We start from the raw sequence: 20,192 nt of genomic DNA, 5'->3' as shown, positions 1-20,192 counted from the left end.
AATGCACAGCTCAGGACTTGAAATCAAACTAGCTTGAGCAGAAAATGCATTCTGCCCTTTGGTGAGAAAGAAACCCCAGAAGAGCATTTTACAATGACCCATCTGGCAATTTCACAAGCAAGGTCCATCTGTCTTAAATTCAAGAATGATCATAATGGTAGAAAGCATTGGGGAATTTCTGGTTTTAGAAAGCAAACATGGGGATATAAAGTTAACTTATTTTAAATCTACACCAAATCAACTCACATTTCCTACTACATTTACACAAAGAACCCTGGAAAAGGGCATGTATAGGTATACAGTGACTATGTCAACATTAGCAGGTAGTGCAGCACAACAGGAACAAGTTTGTAGAGCAACACCATTGGTGCTGGGAATGTGCCTATGGTCCTGTCATTTGGAAGGAGGTGTTACTTAGGACTAGCTCTGCTCTTAGTTCAGTTTACACAGTCTGAGAGGGGTCTGTGGGGCAAATCAAAGCAAAGTTAGGTGGGGACAACGGGGAGAGTTTCTTCAAAAGTGTGCCCTTGGTCTGAATGCTAAGGTAGGTTCACTCAAGTAGTTCATTCACACACACATATTATATAGATATGTAAAAAATGGCCTTTATCATAATGAACTCCAATATCTTATAAGCTACCCATATCACCAGAATTTTCTAACAGAATGCTAGCACAAAGAAACATTTTTTTTGTTGTTCTAAAATGCAACACTTTACAAAACAACACTCAATCTGATTATATATACTTTTAGGAAAAATGGAGCAGAGTTTTGAAGTAATGTTGGATTATACCATGACAGCCTTGGAAATTGAATGCTTCGTCTTTTCATTGCAGATAGTTACTTAAGAAATTTCTGAAACAATCCGATCATTTCAAAACAAACGATCCCCCTAAAAAGTACTAGAACTTGTTTTTAAGAGTCGCTTTAGACTACTAAATTTCTCATTAAATTGAAACTTCAGTAGTTCTAAAATGATTAACAGGAGAGCTGGAACCTGAAAACTGGCGTTCAACATACCATGCATTATCTATTTTAAAGAAACATCGTGCAATCTACAGAGTGATCGCTACACTTTCTAAAAGCTGGTTATCCTTATTTTTACATCGTGTCTTTTTAGACTGGAAGCTTTTTAAGGTAAAGCTAATAGAATGGGTTATTAAACTTCAATGTGGCTATGAGGTATTATTACATGATGCATTAATTTCTGTCTTTTGACAAATAAAATGTATTTCATTACATTAACATCCACACCTTCATTACGAAATTCAACCACTGCTCTTCAAGAACTCACATGCCTTGCTAGGGGAAGTCAGAAATTATCTTATATGGATTTTCTACTTGGACGTAATATAGAAAGTATTGATTCTTTTCCAGCTCTTTTGATTACCCTGCAGGCCCTTCAAAATGCTTAGATTCAAGGAGACAGACTGTACTTACAATTTGGGCACAACTCACTCCCACTGCAGAGATCTTTTTCTTCTCATCTTTTTATAAACTTAGTTTAACTTAAATTCTCTGAGCAGCTAAATTAACAAAGTCTGATTTTCCCTAACTCCGTATTCTACAGTTCATATACAGTGCTCAATCACATACACCACAAATCTCTGCCCTTCCTTCAACTAAGGTGCTAAGAACAGTACATTTTTTCTTACCCAGCTGCCTGGTTTTATGACACTACCTATTTCTGAAATGCTTCACATTTTGCCAGATTTTGCAGAAACTGGCTAAAAGATTCACGACACATTGGTACAAACACATACATAGAAGATAAGATTTCCTGCCTTAGGAAGTTATGGTAAAAATTAAATACGGTAGGGCTTTACAAGACTGAAGGAACACCTACAATCAAATTCACCTTGCCATTCTCACAATGTCCTCCTCACCCGGCCATCACATACACAGAATCTGTTGATTTGGAGCTCACTTGAGCTCAGAGAACACATTGCTCCACAGCAATGTCACTGACATTGTAGTCAAATTTAATTAAACAAGAATATATCCACTGTTAGTACTGGCAATTCTTTTAGCCATTTTTTAATTTCTTTGATGATTTTTCCCAACAATTCAAAGAAGTTGTTCTAAATCTATGCACTGTGGTATATTAAAGGATTTAGTATGATAACAATTTGCATTTTTGGTATGCATTAATGTGAGCAATAGAAGCAAGTATAATATAAATTTCATTTTACCATTCACTACCTATGAAATTTACATAGGCAAATAAAATTATTTTAAATAAACAAAAATCCCAACTAAATTGGGCTTTAAAATTTTAGATGATAAATAACCTACGAATGATTTAACTTTATGAGAGAATCACTAAAAGCAGCATTTAGTACATGTAATTCCATGCCTGACAGCTAACACTAGCACTTCAATTCATCATATGAGAGCCAATGCACTTTAAAAAATCCTCTAGAAAGCAGGCAGAAACAGCAACCACTTTATGACTGGAGGGGAAAAAAAAAAAAAAAAAAAAAAAATGAATGCTGCATGTGAGATTGCAGTTGTGGGAGGCCAGACCTGTGCTTTGATTATGTGGCCACACTACCTCCACATTAGGAATATATTATCCCCTTACTACAGGCAGACAGTTTATCTAGATAATTGAGACAGATGGAGGCAGCAGCTATAGTTAAAGTCTCCCTCCTTTTTTAACTATATGCATTCCCAATAGCAATTAAACAGCATGTTATTTCTCACTAACGAAATAACTTCAGTGATTTAAATGTTAATCTGAATTTAATTGCAGTGCCACCCTGATCATGGAGCTACTAAAATAAAGAAATTACAGATCCAAAAAGGACCATCTTAAGTCATTTGGTGTAGTAGCTATACAAGATCAGAGGGCTAATGAGAAAGATTTACACAAAGATCACCTCCTTTGAGGTGAATACGGATGCTGCTCTCCACAGCAAATTAACTGTTCACCTGGAGAATAAATCTGGAAATTTGACCATAAGCATTGCAAAGGTCTGCTCTGCCAAGACTGTTGGTCCTCACAGGGCTGAACTTGTCCAGCAACTTAAAATTGCTCTCGTTAATAATTACTGTAGCTTTTTCAAACCCGAATTTCTCCGACTTCCAAATTCCAGACAGCCAATCTTCTCCAAAAAAGAAATAGTGTTCAGACAGACATTAATTCAGCAAAATACTGTGAATTCTGTATTGTACAAATCAGAGTATACTATAAAAAATTTATACAAGCTAAGGGCAAAAAACCCCTCAGCTTTCTCTGTTTATATCAAAGCACCAAACTACTTTTACAGCAATAGTAGGAGACATTGACCTAGTTAAAGTTTCAATCACTGAAGCAGGAAGCAACAGCCCTTTTTTAGAAATAGGAATGCTATGTGTCCTTATGTATCTGCAGTTGTGCATATTATAAAGGAACAACAACGTATTATGAAAACGTGGACGTATACAAATGTCATCAGCATGTATCTTATGAATGCAGTTCGGATTTGAAGTTTTGTTTTTGTTTCAAAAGCAGACCTCAAGGTATCAAAATTTTATAAAAAATACAATGGAAACTGCAATACATTATGCACAAAGGTGCAATAAAGAGAGTTCATTGTTACATGTGACACCTTGGGTTTGGTTCTTTCTAATTTATCACGTGGCACAAATTCAAGTGCCTTAATAAAAATCTATTACATAAACACTATTAACCTTACTAACTAAACTTATCTCTCCCCCCCATCATGGGATGACTAGTCAATTTAACTACTGGCCTTTCTCACTTCTAATTTTTATTTTTTTATTTACACAGAATAGACAGAATGGACACTCCGCACTGGTGCAATACCAGAATTCAGTAAGGCATTCGACACTGTTTCCCACAGCATCCTCCTAGACAAAAGATGATCTAGACATAGGGATTGAGTGCACCCTCAGCAAATTTGCAGATGACACCAAGCTGGGTGGCAGTGTCGATCTGCTGAAGGGTAGGAAGGCCCTACAGAGGGATCTGGACAGGTTAGGTAGATGGGCCGAGACCAACGGCATGAGGTTCAACAAGAACAAGTGCCGGGTCTTACACTTTGGCCACAACAACCCCATGCAGCGCTACAGGCTGGGGGAACAGCGGTTAGAAAGTGGCCCGGTGGAAAGAGACCTGGGGGTGCTGATCGACAGGCGGCTAAACATGAGCCAGCAGTGTGCCCAGGTGGCCAAGAAGGCCAATGGCATCCTGGCCTCTAGTAGGAATAGTGTAGCCAGCCGGTCTAGGGAAGTGATCGTCCCTCTGTACTCGGCACTGGTGAGGCCGCACCTTGAGTACTGTGTCCAGTTCTGGGCCCCGCACTTCAAGAAAGATGTTGAGGTGTTGGAGGGAGTCCAGAAGAGGGTGACCAAGCTGGTGAAGGGTCTGGAGGGTCTGTCCTACGAGGAACGGCTGAGGGAGCTGGGGTTGTTTAGCCTGGAGAAGAGGAGGCTCAGAGGTGACCTTACTGCAGTCTACAACTACCTGAAGGGAGGCTGTAGCGGTGTGGGAGTCGGCCTCTTCTCCCAGGCAACTAGCGATAGGACAAGAGGACATAGCCTCAAGCTTCGCCAGGGGAGGTTCAGGTTAGACGTCAGGAAGCATTTCTTCCCAGAAAGGGTCATTAGACATCGGAATGGGCTGCCCAGGGAGGTGGTGGAGTCACCATCTCTGAATGTGTTTAAGAAAAGACTGGACATGGCACTTAGTGCCATGGTCTAGTTGACATGGTGGTGTCAGGGCAATGGTTGGACTCGATGATCCCAGAGGTCTCTTCCAACCTGACTGATTCTGTGATTCTGTGAATACCCAGTGGACAAACTTAAAATTGCCTAGTTCAATCTTTTCAAAGCAGAAAAACAAACTCTGAAGCCTTTCTTCTTTATTCTAATTGGATTGCACCCTTTTGAAACTAAGCTTTAAATAAGCAGAAGAAGTTATGCAACATCTTAAAAGTGCTAAATGAGGAGTTAGTACCTATCTTCTCTGATAGCTACTAGTACCAAGAGAAATTAAACTGAAAGTCATAAAACACAAATTCATTTTCTGATACAATGAATACTTTGTAAGTCAGCCTGTAGACAAGCATCTGAAGACAATACAATTCTGAAATCCAAGGGCACTGTCTCCCTGCCAGAAAAGCAGTATTACAGCAGTACTAACTGATACAGGGTATCATTTTGGAGTTTAATTTCTTCCACCGACACCTCAAACGGTGCATAATTTTACAGCTATTTTTTAAATAAGAGAATAAAAAAACCACAGAAGTCACAAAGCCATAACATTTAAAAGATTATTATTTTAGATTTCTGTGAGCTATTAAGTAGTAGGGTTTGCTCCATATACAGGACTGAGGCTCAATCCACAAAACCAGAGAGGTCAGAAATGTTTTCTGCTTAATCCATCAGAACCCACACAGGCAAATTACACTTTTACAATATACCAAGAAGCAGTAAACTGTAATCCTGAAAAGCAAATTTCTAAAATAAGCAAAAAGAATTAATTTAAAACAAGATTTTAAAAGTTATTTAATTTAGAACTCCATCATACATATATATATACACACACACACACACACACTATAAACATGGCATAGAAAAAAAAAAACCAAAACCAGTAAGGCCCAAGTTCCAACTCCATATCTTATCCAAAAATACCGCTCCTGCTGCCTGGTTCTTACCCTTTAACTCTCTGTCAGAAATATCAGTTCGATTCCACCACGGAATACTGTGGATAAGGTGTGGATTATGATGATACGACATGTACACAAAGAAAAAAACATTTGGCACTGTGAGAACCATGCTCCTGTAAGAGTCAGTCTGAAAAGAAATCCTACCTATGGATCTTGAAGGTAGGTATGGTTTTTTTACATAACTGGCTTTACAGACAGAGAAAAAAATATCAGATCTGTCTCAGATCTTCAGTAAAGCACATGATGTGGCTTCACATAAAATTTGTGAAGTGGGAAACAAGAGAGGTCAGTGTAAGAATTTGTACAATGGGAAAAAGACAGACTAACAGAGATGCATCAAACAAGTCTAGTGCAAACTAAGAGTAGTACCATGAGAGTCAGTCATTAATTACATTCATTATTATCAGTTCTTTTGTGATCAGTCAAGACTGATTCACTTCAACGCCAGAACTGTCCAAGAGAGGTATTTCCAATAGATACATAAGTACTATTTATTGCACAAATTTTACAAATGCTCAGTGAAACTCTGCAAAGTACAGATAAGGGCACACACATTTAGGGATGATGTAGCTAAACTTAAGTGATTATAGAGAAAAATCTGAGATGATAACCACAAGAACGAACAGTTACTTTCTAAGATAAGATTAAAAGATCCAGTTCTGTAGTCTTACAAAAAGACCAAGGACATATAAAACTGCTTAATAAATGTATATACCATGGTGGCTGAAAACTGACAGGAAGATCACTTAAGAGGAAAAGGCAACACACATATTATTTATTACAGGGCTGGAAATTATCAGGCATTGACCTATCAGAGAAATTAGGCTTTGAAACAGCCCAGCAGTACCAGTAGGATTAAAAAAAACCCCACCAACTCCCCACACACACAAACACATACTCACAAACTTTCCTAATTTTGAAACAGAGCTTGATCAGCTTTTGAAATAATAACATAAGAAGTCTTTTCCCTTCTATGAAAAACATTACCTTCTTGCTTTAAAGATACACAAAGTATGTATGCCAACTTGTTCAAACAAATCAAAGTACCAAACTTGACACAACTCCAATGAAATTCTCTTGTTATTCACTTTTATAAAAGACCTATATTTGGCTGTCTAGTAGCTTATTTTGTGTGCTGCTTGGAGACTCCAGCTGCTAATACTGCTGACTTGTGGTTTCCCAAGTAAGAAGCCAGAAGATCCAAAAGCATCATATTCCAAGATATCAGGCTACAGTTCTTCAGCAGGTATAACTACCAAGTTTTCCAATACTGGTACAGCTAACCAGGCAAGCTCTCTGGAAGATTTGAGTTCCATGTGGATTTCATTTAGAGGATTTTACTACAAAATACAGGAACTGGAAATTGAGATGCAGGAGAAGAAAAAAAAAACAAAACAAAACAAAACCAAACAAAAACAATTTTCAACATTTATATACCTTATGTGAAATGGAGCTATTTTTTATATTGATCTACACTAGTCATCAAAAAACACTGTGTATATACTACCCATTTCAGCAGGTGCATGGGAATCTGATGTAGACTTTTTCTCTCCTGGAACTGCACTATCCTGAATGTGTAATGTTTACTGTCATTAAATGTGTACTGCATTCTTCTTTGTTTCTTTTGTTCAATTTCAATATATCCATTATTTGGTATGTAGTGTAGTAGCTTGTTCATGAATATGTATTAGAGAAAATTGTCTGAGTATTCTATTTGCATTCCTCAAAAGTCAGAAGAGTCAAAAAAGAGATTCTGAATGTGGTGTGCACGTTGTTTCCCCTTTTACAAAACCTTAACTGGCAGTCAGGGAAAAATAAAAAGTCCTACTCAAGGCAAATGAGATGCAAAATTCTAAAAGAGCTAGATGAAAAGGCAGTACATTTCAACATATGCACACACCTGAAGGCCAAACACCAAAGACTTCAAAGTGCGGTAATCTCCCAGAAACATACTGCTTCCAATGTCTTATTGTCATTACAAAATTAAAATTGTATTTTATAAGAAAGGTTTATACCTACAAAGTCTTTAGTTATTAATGCAGCTACATCAACGACAGCTACGTTAAAGCTCCATTTGCATCAAGTGATCTGAATCCATCACAAAACAATTTAAAATTGAATAAAAATGCATTTACAATTGTTACTGTGACATTACAAGTGGAAAATGTTCCCACACTACTTGATAACCATTACACATACTACTAAAAACTAGTATTAGATATATTTTATTACATTGAGTTTTTGCTTTAAGAGATCTTAAAGGGCATAATTTCCCTCTACCCAACTATGAAAATATAAGTATTTTCAAATCATGTAAGGCTGCTTTCCCCTCTAAACCCGCAGTCTATTTGGCAGCTCTGTTAAATTTTATTCTGTTCCAGATCAATTTTAAATTCATTACAGTAATAAAAAAATTATAATCTTTTGATTAAAATACAGTTTTGTTCATAAATTTCCAGTCAACTAATTTACCTTTCAAACTGCAACCTTCTGAAGCAGAAAACCAGCCTTCACATGTACGTAGCACAGCAAAAATCTAATCAAGTTCTTGTGAGTGCTGTTAAGAATATATATCCTGTATTTCACATTATATTTAAAAATAAAACAAAAAACCACAACAAAAACTTTTCCCTAAGTGGACATGACCATCCAATTTTGTCCTTCCTTCTATCTCACAGAAAATGAACGCATTGAATAGACTAGATGCAAAAATATACAGACCATTAGAACAAATGAGGAATGAACTGAATTTTCCTTTGAAGTTATTCCTTCCTTTCACAAATAACAGACTCCATAATATAAAAGAATTTAAATAAGAAGTCATTTTGCAGTTTTTGCACTTATTTCTCTGAACTTTTGTTGGTATTTTAAACCAAAATTACATAGAATTACTGAGTGGCAACAATTAAACGAGAACATATTTTGCGATTACTGAGATTTAGTCAACCTAAAACTTAAAAATCACAGTTTACTCTTCCACTAATAATATTCTATGCACAGTATAAAGGAACTGGCAAAACATAATTTAAAAAAGAAAAAAAAGCAAACCACAACAACACAGTAACTTACCCGCAAGGCTTCAATTACAAGGTCTCGTGCTTCTAGTTCTCCTTCCATTATACTCAAAAGCATCCGCAATTCTGGCTTGCTCAAGTTATCCACATCAAACTCTCTTTTCTGTAAGGAACAAAACACTGATGAACACATTAACTAACTGACTGCAACAGTTACTGTAGATCTGAAACGTAGACATATCAGCATCCTAATTATGGGTTCCTCAAACATCTATAACTGTCAAAAGTTGAGGTGGCTTTATTTGTCATATATAAAGTTGAAATTAATAGCAAATAGTCTTATTCTTTTTATTTAAAGTGAAGAAATTAAAATCCCACCAGCATGACAATTTCAAATCCTATACTGTTGCAAGGAATTAATCCTGCAAAGACTTATGAATGATAAGGGTGAAATGGTAAAGAAACTAACTTTGTGACTAACAGTCCCCATATGCAGCCTCACAGAGAGGGAAACAATTCAGCAGACCTGAAATAGCACATCAGGGATGAAGGCAAGAGAGGGTGAAAGAACCTGAAACACAGCGCACCTAATCCAGTGTAACCTGTGCCTCCCTTGCAAACAACTACAAAGTCATCACAGTACACTGGGCTGAACGTGAATTTTTGAAGCACAACTTGTGAAAAGACATGAAATCTTATACATATGCTTTATTTGCAGTTCCATTTGTTTGTCTGGGGGGTATAGTTTAGGTTTAAGAGGCACTGACAAACAACAGTCCACAGCATCAATATCTTCTCGCTCCACAGTTACCAAGATCAGTGCAAGTCTGACTTCCACTCCTAGCAAGACAGGAAGATGAGCTTATACTGACGAATAAGATCACTGAGCACATGCATAAACACTGTATGCTGGGAATATCAGTATGGCTTCTGTAAAACCAAACCCACCTCATGAACTGCTGCAGTTCTGTAACAATATCAGTACACACATGGGGGATCCACTGGACACTTCATCACAGGAAAATCCAATAAAAATCACAGCAAGTACCATCTCTGTTTTCTGAAGGCAAGAGGACAGCAAAACAGCTGTTCTTCCCTCAGGCTAGAAGGCTAAAACTATCCAAAAGCTATAACTATTAGATTTGCTCTGTGTTCCATTTTTACTTTGTAGTTAAAACACACAGAGGTGCACAAATGCCTAGTGAGAAGTGTATGCCAAAACTTTAGCTATTTGCATTTGATGTACATTGGATCGAGTGTCTTCATTTATGCGAACAACACAGATCGGCAAGAGGAGTAATGATTTCTATTACACGTAACTGTTTCAGGGACAGGGCCACCCACTCCAACCAATATTAGACTGAACAATAGTTAATCTCTATTTTTGCTGCCTGGGTCAGCTATTCCTCTAATTCAGAAGATACCTCTTACCCTCCATACCAACAGATCAAGAAAAACAACCGATTTCTCTGAAGGCTTTTTACCAACATATGCTGCAGCTTCCTCTCACAGTGCTCCTCACAATTCTATACAGCGCTCACCAATCTATGGACATGTGAAAAGTTACTAAATGTACACAGTTCCTCATGTAATCTAGTGTCAGTACACTAGATTTGACCTTATAGGCTGCAGCTGATTTTACTCTCAGCACTTCTAACTACTAAATTTAATTCAGTCAGATAGCAGGACCCACTTATCTACCCTCCTTCTTCTATGAATCACTCCATAAAATCTAATAGCTCAAGGACAGCACTTGATTTCTTCATATAACTTCCTTTATCATAGAGAAAAATTGCCTCCATTTTTCAGATGGAAAACTGAGCAGAGATATCAAGTATTTTTTTCCAAACCACACAGAAGCAAGTACTGTAAAACAATATTCAGTAACAGTCTTGTAAGTCTCCATTCAGTGGCTTAACCACAAAATTATCTTCCCTTTCTAAAATATGCTTGCCTCCTCTGTCAAAAAAGGCACCCAAGGTTTGTGATACACAGGGATCAAGTAAAGAGGGGCATCCACAAAAGTACAGTTCAAGAAACGTGATCCTACTCTTTTCTCCAAGTCAGTAAATTCAGCTTGTCAGGAGCTATAACATAGGGCAGCTCTTTGTCGAAAGACTGATTGTACATCACAGGTGAAACTTCTCATTTCTGCAATCTTCCACAAGACATAAATGAAAACACTCTTACATTCTTAAGAAACCAGAGGCATTCTTCAACATATGTGATGCAGTGATGAGCTTTTTTAACTAAGCATCTGATCAAGCAACTAAAAGTAAATTTTGCACAAGTACACACCCTGAAGCAGAACGTATGAAAGGAGAGCAATAACGAGCAATTAAAAGTGCGCTCTGGTAATTTATAGATAGATATAAATAAACACAAAAATGTTAATAGAAAGACATACCAACAAGAGACTCAACTTAGCTTTTATATTTTTAATTTGAAAAACTTGAAATAAGAACTAGCAAAACCACTTCACATATGAACAGTTCTAGCATACGAGACTAAAAACCCACTTAGCCGAGCATCCTGTCTCCAAAAGCAGCCAATAATGGATGCCTTGAAATCAGTACCAGAGCAGGACAAGCACATAATGATACCTCCCAGAAACACTCTCCCAGCCTCCAGCAATTTTCAGCTTACGCACCTTCTGAGCCAGAAACTGTGATTTTGCATGTAGTAGCCCTTGGCTGACATACGTGTTGTGAATTTGCCCCATTGCTTTTTGAATCTCTATGTAATTTTAGCATCCACAACATTCCACAGCACAACTAGACATTTTATGAAGAACCACCACCTTTGCTGTCAATCTGCCATCAGCTACTTTTGTTTGATGCCTTCTGATTTATTAAACATAGAAAACAATCTATTAATACCCACACTCTCCATGCTATACACTCTATCAGACAAGTCCTTACATACATACAAAGAACAAACAAAATCTCCCAAAAACTGATGTCCAGGATCAACCAGAAAAGACACACAAACAGAAAAAGTGTAATAAAGAATTTAAGAGCTGTTTAGGATGAAAGAGAAAAGAAGTAAATTTTTGGGACGAAGTACCTGCATCTATTTATAGAAGAGTTATTTTAGTGTACAAAAAATGGCATCACTCAGATGTGCATCATTATTTTACCATTAAATAAAAACACAAGCCATTTTTCAAGTCTTGTTTATGAATTATTTTATGCCCACTGAGGGTTTCTTATCATAACTTTATCTGACAAATTCTGAAACTGGAATGACCACTTTTTTCCAGTACTTTAAGAACATCTTAGATTTGCTCACTATGGATAAGCAACCTTGAGTCCCCTCACACAGTGTAAGAGTGTGCATGGCAGGTGCTGAAGAAGCTACCACACCTTCTCCCCGTGCACATCTCTGAATGAGCACTTACGGAGCTACAATATAGGTTACCCTAACTGGACCAAAATATAGTTTAAAGATTTAATACATTCTCAAGCACAGTTGTAAAAACATTTTTTAAGATTTGGGCAGATAAAGCATATGATGAAATAAAAGTATCCTTCCTCTTAAACACTTCTCTGCCATCTTCTGGGGACTAAGATGACAGTCACAGCAGGTTTACCTGAAGTTCTTATTCAGATGGAGAACAGTTGGCCTAAATCGTAGAGAAAACTGTTGTTTAGATCTAGAAAAGTAATCTTCCTAACACCTTCCAGCGGAGCAATAAATCTCAGATCCCCAGAAAATAAAGACTGCATTAGTAGCTCACGGCTTATGTGTCATCTGGGGTTTGGCTACAATACCTCTGGTAGAGTGCCAAGCAGTAACAATTTAACCAACAATTTAACAGCAATGCAACCGAGCCATCCATTATATTGGTTTTATGACAGAGATATGTGAATACATTGCCCCAGGGTGAAATTTGGCATACACAATCAAAACACAAGAGAATTTTTTTCTCTGTCTCTTTTGGATTTTAAAATGTCTGGTTCATGTGATTTATAAGAATAAAGTACCTGAAAAAGACTACAACTTCAGACATCTATGTCTCTAAAACTGCATGTTATTTTTCAGATCAGTTTTGTACAGGGTGTGTGTTGCCTGGCAGCAAGTGCATTGCCAATAGAGCAAACAGCTAATTAGCTAAAACTCATTCAACTACCTGTGTATACATCACAAAAAGAGTACAGGCAAAATGATCATCTGCATTGTTAAAGATTAAAAGAAGCTCTACCATGAACCAAAAAGAAGACAAAAGCATCTTCTCTGAACAACGACTTTGGACAGCAGTGATCAAACTGGACACGCATTTTCCCACCTCCATTGTCTCTGGAAAAGACAGAAAGAGCATGAAATTGGAAGGTCACCAAGAGGCCCAGGAACAGAAGGGACTCTTTCCCACATGCACAGCTATTTAGAGCAGAGATGGTAAAAGTATTTAGGGTTACATTTATCCTATCACACTCCCTCAAAAAAAAAAAATGTTGCGAGAGATTGGCAGTGCCGATAGCTTGGTTTTGCTGACCTAGCCCAGTTGATAGTACTGGCAACTTCAGGAGCTAAGCATGCTGTTCTTTGTGCTACCAGAGCAGCTGTTACAAACTCCATCGCCTTCAGCAGAAGTCCAAATAGGTAAAGTATAAAAGCCACAGCTTTGTACTTTCCCTAAGCAGAACAGAGGCAAAAACCAAGTTAGCTGTGGATTAATCACAAATGACCATGGAAAACAAGCTCCTTCCTGCTCAGAAAGCAGTTACATAGCCTTTTTAAAGATGGAGCTGGGTAATAACCCAGGACTTGGCAAAGAAACCTGTGGAGCATAATTGAGGGCTGAGGGGAAAGACAGGGGGGCAGAAGTATAAAAATAGTGCACTGGAAAACACATAGGGAAAAGCTGTCAAAAAAAAAAAAAAAGAGTCTTTTCAGAAGGGAAGAGAAAGGTACATATCTAAATTTGTTACATATTTTATATTGAGTTCCATTAAATACCCAGAAGAATCCTCTTGAGGATCCACAAAGCAGACTTCCAAGATGAGGTTCTAAAAATAAAAAGGTTTGCTATTATTTATTAGGCTATACAAAGTAAACTTTTAATATTATGATGGCCTCACATCTGTCAGACCCATGAAACAACTGCACTAGGGAAACAACCCTGATTCGTATATTTTATATCAAGTATGTCCCCCAGTACAACTCATCTGACCAAGTATAAAGATCTGTTTTAACTAATTCTATTTAGTTGCCTACATAGAAGTATCTAGTGCGTTTTGAAACGTCCAGGGGATCAGAGATATCTTTTGGGGACAGGTAGATATGATACAGGACTTAGGAGAATCATCCATGCCATCTGGACTGGTAGCAGAAGACCAGCTGGGACACCCCAGAGTATCACATATGGAGCACTAAAGGAAGCCCTCAAGGTAGACTAAGACACCTAAAGGCAGGTGTGAGCTATGTAAGCTAGGTACCTAATGTCCCTTTATTTTCAACGGAGAACTGATCAGCCTACTCAAAACAGCCAAGAAAGCTATTGAGCTAACCAGCCACCAAAACTACTTGCTCATGGCTCCACTGACTGTATTGGTCAGGTTCCCACTGACTGTAATAGAATATTAAACACTATGCATACATGTAGACACCTCAATTTAAGTGTCTTGAACCTCATCCATATCTCTAAGAGTCAGCTGCCTAAGTCACTTCTCTCAAAAACAGAGAAGCTCACAAACCTGTTTCCTAAATAGGTTATTCCTTCTAACCGCTTACTTCATTCCACCAAGTATAAAAGGAAGTTTCAAGACCTAGCTCAACATAAACATGGGTGTGTGGTCAAATGAATCCTAACACTTCTCTGCTAAAGAAAACTCTGCAAACAGAGAGAGTGTTAAAAGAAGTGGTTATAACATCTGTATAGCATTCATGAATACTTTGGGGAAAACCACAATTCATTGCTTTGGCTGTGGAAGGCTTGTTCTTTAGTCTGAAACTAGGGAAAGAGTCTGTAACCCCATGCTTCTCCAGAAATTATCTGATGTGAAAATACATGTCCATTTCCCACCCCATCCAAGAGGAACTTAAGAAGTCAGATGTGACCTATAGGAATATTCTTGGCAACAGAAACAAATATGAAGGCAGAGAAATATCTTTCACGGAAAAGCAATGCTGTGCAACTTGCTCCTCAACTACGACCAAGTTTCTTGCTGAAGAGAATATCATCTGATGTTAACATCCAGCACTTATACAAAATTTCATACAATCACATCTGAAGGATCATGAGGGGACTCTACATGCATTTAATTAAACCCATCCATTAGCTCAATGACTTTTACTGGATTGTTCACTACATGAAGTTACCTGCTTATTCTGCCCTCCTCTTCCCCAAGCACAGCTCCCTTGCTTTCTGGGTTTTTCAAAGGTTTTCTTTAAAAGGTATGGGGAAGGTTTTGTTTAGTCGCTGTGGATTTTTTTGGCTTGAGCTAACTGCAAAACTTTTAACAGCTTCAACATTAACCATAATATAACTTAAAACTGGGAAATTTATTTTGGAAACAAAAAACCCCACCCCTCGACCCCTCCAAAATTACCCAGATATTGTCATAGCTGTTAAAACATGTTTGCAATCTATTAACAGCCACAAAGGTACTTAGTAATTTTTTATTTCAGTGCAAGTTAGGTAACTAAGTCTTTTTTTTTATGGATCTAGGCCCACAACCCTTCAATAACCATGTTTAAACTCATACCTAAATTTAACAGGTAATTTCTATTCAGAAAGTCACTTTCAGATAAGTCACTTTAAGCAAATAGTATATGATTAGATCTAGATACAGGTACACATTGTTGAAGCTGTATTTAAAAGTTTTCCAGAAGCTATCTTAAAGTCTTCCAGAATTTTACATCTTACCCTGTGCTACAATAGAACCAAAAAACAATGCCCAAGAAAGTTTTAATTCACATACCATAGAGGCAATACCTCTTCCCTAAGCCTACTTGACACCTTCCCTTTTACATATTCAAGGATTACACAGGTATTGTAAATCAACTGATCCCTTTCTTGGGTAGGAGTGGCAGACCAGAGTGGAGTCCAGAGGCAGATCTCAAACTGTTGTCTTCTGGAGCTCTTTCCTTCCTGTCCCAATTTCCATCTCTATTCCTATCTTGCTGTTATCACCTCTGAGGCCAAAGCAATGCTTACACAAGGAAGTCAAAGCGGTTGGGAAAACAACAGTATGTACTGCATCCTACAGATTTGCACCTCCACGCCACTTTCACACACTGGCTCACAGCATTGCTCCTTTGCACTTCACCTTTAATGACAGACACTGTGACAAGCCCACATTTGGAAGAGAAAGGAACATTTAAAAAGTGGACTACAATCAGTGGCTTTCTTTTCTCATCCCCCAGGACCTTCACAACAAGGGAAGAGAGGCCGTGCTGAGGGTCGTGGAGTAGAAGGCACAGAAAAGGCAATGCTGTAGCTTGGAGTAGGGGAAGGAGAGACAGAAAGGAGGTTGAAGTATATCACTGCAAGATGGATCAAGACCAACCTCTCATCACAGATAAGCAGCAGGACTAAGACAGAACTCTGCTTTCTCTGCATCTCACCTACCTGTTGGAACAGCACAACAGCATCATGCATCTGACCAGATGAAAATAACTTCTCTGAACAATAGCGCTACACTGAGAACTTGTATCCAGATGAGGACAGTGGTAGTTAATCAACATGCTTTTGCAAGTGACCATTTCCCAGGATGTAGTCCCTAAGAAGAGATATTGTCTTTGCTTTTCAAAGGTTATGGTCTCATTTCCTGCTACTTGGAGTATTTTTCAGACAAGAATCTTTCCAACTGATCTAAATCAGCCTGTATAATTGATCTGATCAAACCATTATTTAGCATTTCACTATATTGACCAGAATGGCAGTTCTACTACAAGCATTCTTGCAGATCAATCGATAGTGAATATACCCAGCTAAGCCTAAAATCCTACACAATGTCACCACAAAGTGTCATGGAATTTCTCTCCATTTATCTGGGGTTTTTTAACATTGACAGTTTTTTTCTGTAGTGCAACTTTTTTCGTACTGTTACGTGACCCACGGCAACCCAGACTGATCCTTTCAGGTATGCAGGTATCTGTCAATGAAATTTTGACAGATGAAGACAGCAGCAAAATCCCCTACTCACTTTAGAGGAGTCAAGATTCCACTCTACCAACATCCTCTATAAGTACAGCTTTACAGACAGCGGAAGTCTGTATTTTCAGAGAAAAATAACGTTTACGCTTTTGATCACTGGTCAAGCAAAATCAAACCCAGAAATTTTACTGAATAATTTTAACCAACTTTGTGTTTGAGATAACAGGCTTTTCACAGGCTTTGTTAAAGCTACACTGAAGCTATAACGTGTGACAAGCCAGCCCTCTATGTGCAGCAGGCTGATGTTCAATGTTTCAACAAAAAGACTGTCAAATTGGATTATTCCTTGCTATTATATAATCATTATTGGTAGACATTATGCAGATGGAAGTCATTCAAAGCTGTTTTAAAATACACACATATGTTTTCTCTCAATCCTAGCCCAAACTGCACCAAAACAATTTCACTGGCTTCAGTGCAATCAAGCTGTGCAGGTATGAAAAAGGACCAGAACCACTCCCCTGCCATTTTTCCTTGTCATCCTTACCACGATAAAAATACCAGTATTTTGTGGGAAAGAAGTGGTGGGCTTACCAAATGCTGTGCTCCATCCAAGGAAACTCAGAATGACAAGATTTATCGGCTTTGCTCCTAAATGTAACACACTATAGAACAGTCTAGGCTTTTTCAGTCAAATTCCATGGTGAATGTAAAAAAAGTATAGCGTGACTTACAAGATAGTCACCTGGATGCTTACTGTCATCCTAAAAGTAAGCAAGATAATCCAATTCATAATTCTGTATCTTGAGTTTAAAGACAGAAGATAAGCTATTCATACTAGCCCTTCAAAAGGAATATTGGAGTACTGTATAAATATTTTTTAAAATCTTTTCATTGTACAGAGGAGTTCTTTTTACTTTCCTGTACAGGAAATAAAATGAAATCAACAATACAACATCTATATTGGCAAGCAAAAAAAAAAGATGAAAAGGAATATTAAATATTTAATGACTGAAGGCAAATTAAAAATAAAGTAATAATATAAAAAATATTTTGTTATTGCTTAAGTATAGCTATTACTTTGGTTAGGGAGCAACACACAGGTTACTTCCTAGCATCTCTTCAGTTTTAAAAAAATATTTTAAAAGCAGTGTACAGTGTAGAGCTATCGCTCCTACCTTCCACAGTGAGAACACCAAATTGCATGTGGCTTACACTGCACTGCCTAACAGGACAACATTGGAGAGCTACTTGATTACGAGTTACTCGTCTGAGTTTTTAAAAATGAAACTTTAGGCAGTGATCATAAATGTATACTAAAGAATTTAGTATAAATATTTTTTACTCAAAACTAGGGCTGTAAAGTATTTCACAGTCTGCTTTTATGTCATGGTTATGTTAGTGTTTTAAAAGACAGTGATGTTATAAATATTCACTGTGTAGGGTTTACTTTTTTTAAATAAAACTCAAATTTCCACAACAGTGCAGAAGTTAAAACACGCAAGGAAGATTAAGTGCACAGCTGAAATAGGGTTTCAGATAAGAATTAGTGTCTATTTGAAAGAAAACAAAATAAATAAAAAAAATGCCAGCAATAACCTGAATTTCACAGAAACTGGTGTCCCCTCCCTTCGGGGGTCATCGCCTTCAGAAACGATCCCAAGCAAAAGGTGCACCACAGCGGTTTTACTGCCCTGAACTTTCCATGTCGCTACGAGGCCAAGCACTCACAGCCTGATTTTGGCCCTGGCCACCCGGCTCTCACGGCGGCTGTCAACCAGGCGATTAACACAGGCTGATGAGCCCCGGCCGGTCCCCAGGCAGGTCTGACCACGCCAGGTCTGGGATGCGCCGGGCGAGGGAGAGCTGCCGGGCTGAGAGGGGTCTGTCCCGGCCCGGGTGGGGAGCCGGGGCCCACCAAAGAAGCAGGGCGGCCCGAGGGGATGAACCGCTGCTCCCCTGCCAGGGGGTCGGGCCGGTGAGCAGGAGAGAGGCGCCCACCGCTCGCCACGGGGACCGCAGCCTCCACCCGACACCGTTTTAACCAGGCTGGCACCACACCGCGCCCCTCCACCTCCCCAGGCGCCTCACCCACCCCCCGGGAGCGAGGTTTCTGCTCAGCTTTTGAGGACATTTTAAGCGGGCAGACGAATCCTGCCCCTGGGGAGCAGCCCCGCCGCCGAGAGGCCCGGGCAGCGGAGACGTCTCCACACACCGGCGCTCGGAGCGGGAGGGGAAAGGACGCTGCCCCGCCACCCAAAACGCCACACGGGAGGAAGGAAAGAGAAAACAAGCTCCTTGCGCGCCCGGCAAAAGGTTAAAGATCAACATTTCCCCCTCGTCCCGGTCTGACAGGTCCCACCGCCCCGGCCGCAGTCACCACCTCAGCCCGCCCGGAGAGACGGGGCGCAGCCGCCCCCGCTGTGGGAAGCGGCGAGAAAAGGGGGGTGGGTGTGAGAAGCGAGACCGGGGAGCGGACACTACCACCACCACCACCACCCCCCCCCCCCCCCGCTGCCGTGCCCCCTCACGCCAACCCCGCGCCGCGGCACCGGGAAGGAACAATGCGGGGGAAAACTCGCCCCCCCCACAGTGGAGGGGAAGAGGGAGGACGGCAGGAAAGGAGACCCCGCGCCCCTCTCTCTTCTCCCCCGGGGCGGGACGGGGCTCGGCTGCCGCGGACCCGCCGAGCCGAGCCCCGTCCCGCCCCGGGGCAGAAGGAGGGCGGAGGGACAGAGCGGGGGAGGCAGGTCTCCAAACGCCTCTTCGTCCCAGCCCCACAGGGAGCCCTCCTCGCCTCGGTTGGGTCGAACCCCCCTCTCCCGCCAAGCCGGTTACCGCTGCCGTGGCCGCCGAATCCTCGCGTCCCTCAGAGCCCGGCTCGCCGCTCGCGCCCTCCGTCGCCATCTTCCCCCTGTAACGGCTCCGGCGCGGAGAGCGGCGCGGAGCAGAGTGGCGGTAGCCGCCGCCGCCAAGCGTTTAACCCCCTCCCCGCCGGCAACGAGCCCACCGGGAGCGGGGGCGCTTAACCCCTCCGGTGCCGCGCAGGCGGGGCTGCCGAAGCCGAGCCGCCCCCTTCGCTGGCCGAGGCGAGCGACTCCCGCCGGCGGGCACTCGGCTTTCCCCACCCACCCCTTCCCCGTCCGCCATAAGGCGGCCCAGAGCCAGGCGGAGGAGGGGGAGCGGGACCCCGCCGCGGGCTGCCGGCGCGCAATGGTGGCTGAGGGGAGTGCCCCGCCCCCCGCGCTGCCCGGGCCCCACGCAGGCATCGCTCTCCTGCCTTCCCTCCCCCGTGGCTTGGGAGCAGGAGAATGAAAGGAAAGGTTATGGATGGAGTGGAAAAAAAAAAAAGGGATTTTACAGTGGGCTTGGCTCACCTGATCGGTGAGATCCGTAAAC

General features: G+C 40.4%; 1 protein-coding gene across 1 annotated transcript in view; it reads right to left on the bottom strand.

The window, feature by feature from the left end:
- Positions 1-19,870, bottom strand: part of CTTNBP2 (cortactin binding protein 2) — a 90,440-nt gene extending 70,570 nt beyond the window's left edge. Inside the window, 2 exon segments of the mRNA XM_068402263.1 lie at positions 8,748-8,855; positions 19,632-19,870. Of these exon segments, the coding sequence (XP_068258364.1) occupies positions 8,748-8,855; positions 19,632-19,700 (177 nt within the window). The 5' untranslated portion in view covers positions 19,701-19,870.
- Positions 19,871-20,192: the final 322 nt, after the last annotated feature.

Source organism: Nyctibius grandis, chromosome 5 (genome assembly GCF_013368605.1).
Source record: "Nyctibius grandis isolate bNycGra1 chromosome 5, bNycGra1.pri, whole genome shotgun sequence".
NCBI classification, from domain to species: Eukaryota; Metazoa; Chordata; class Aves; order Nyctibiiformes; family Nyctibiidae; genus Nyctibius; species Nyctibius grandis.
This window is presented reverse-complemented; position numbering and strand designations above follow the sequence as displayed.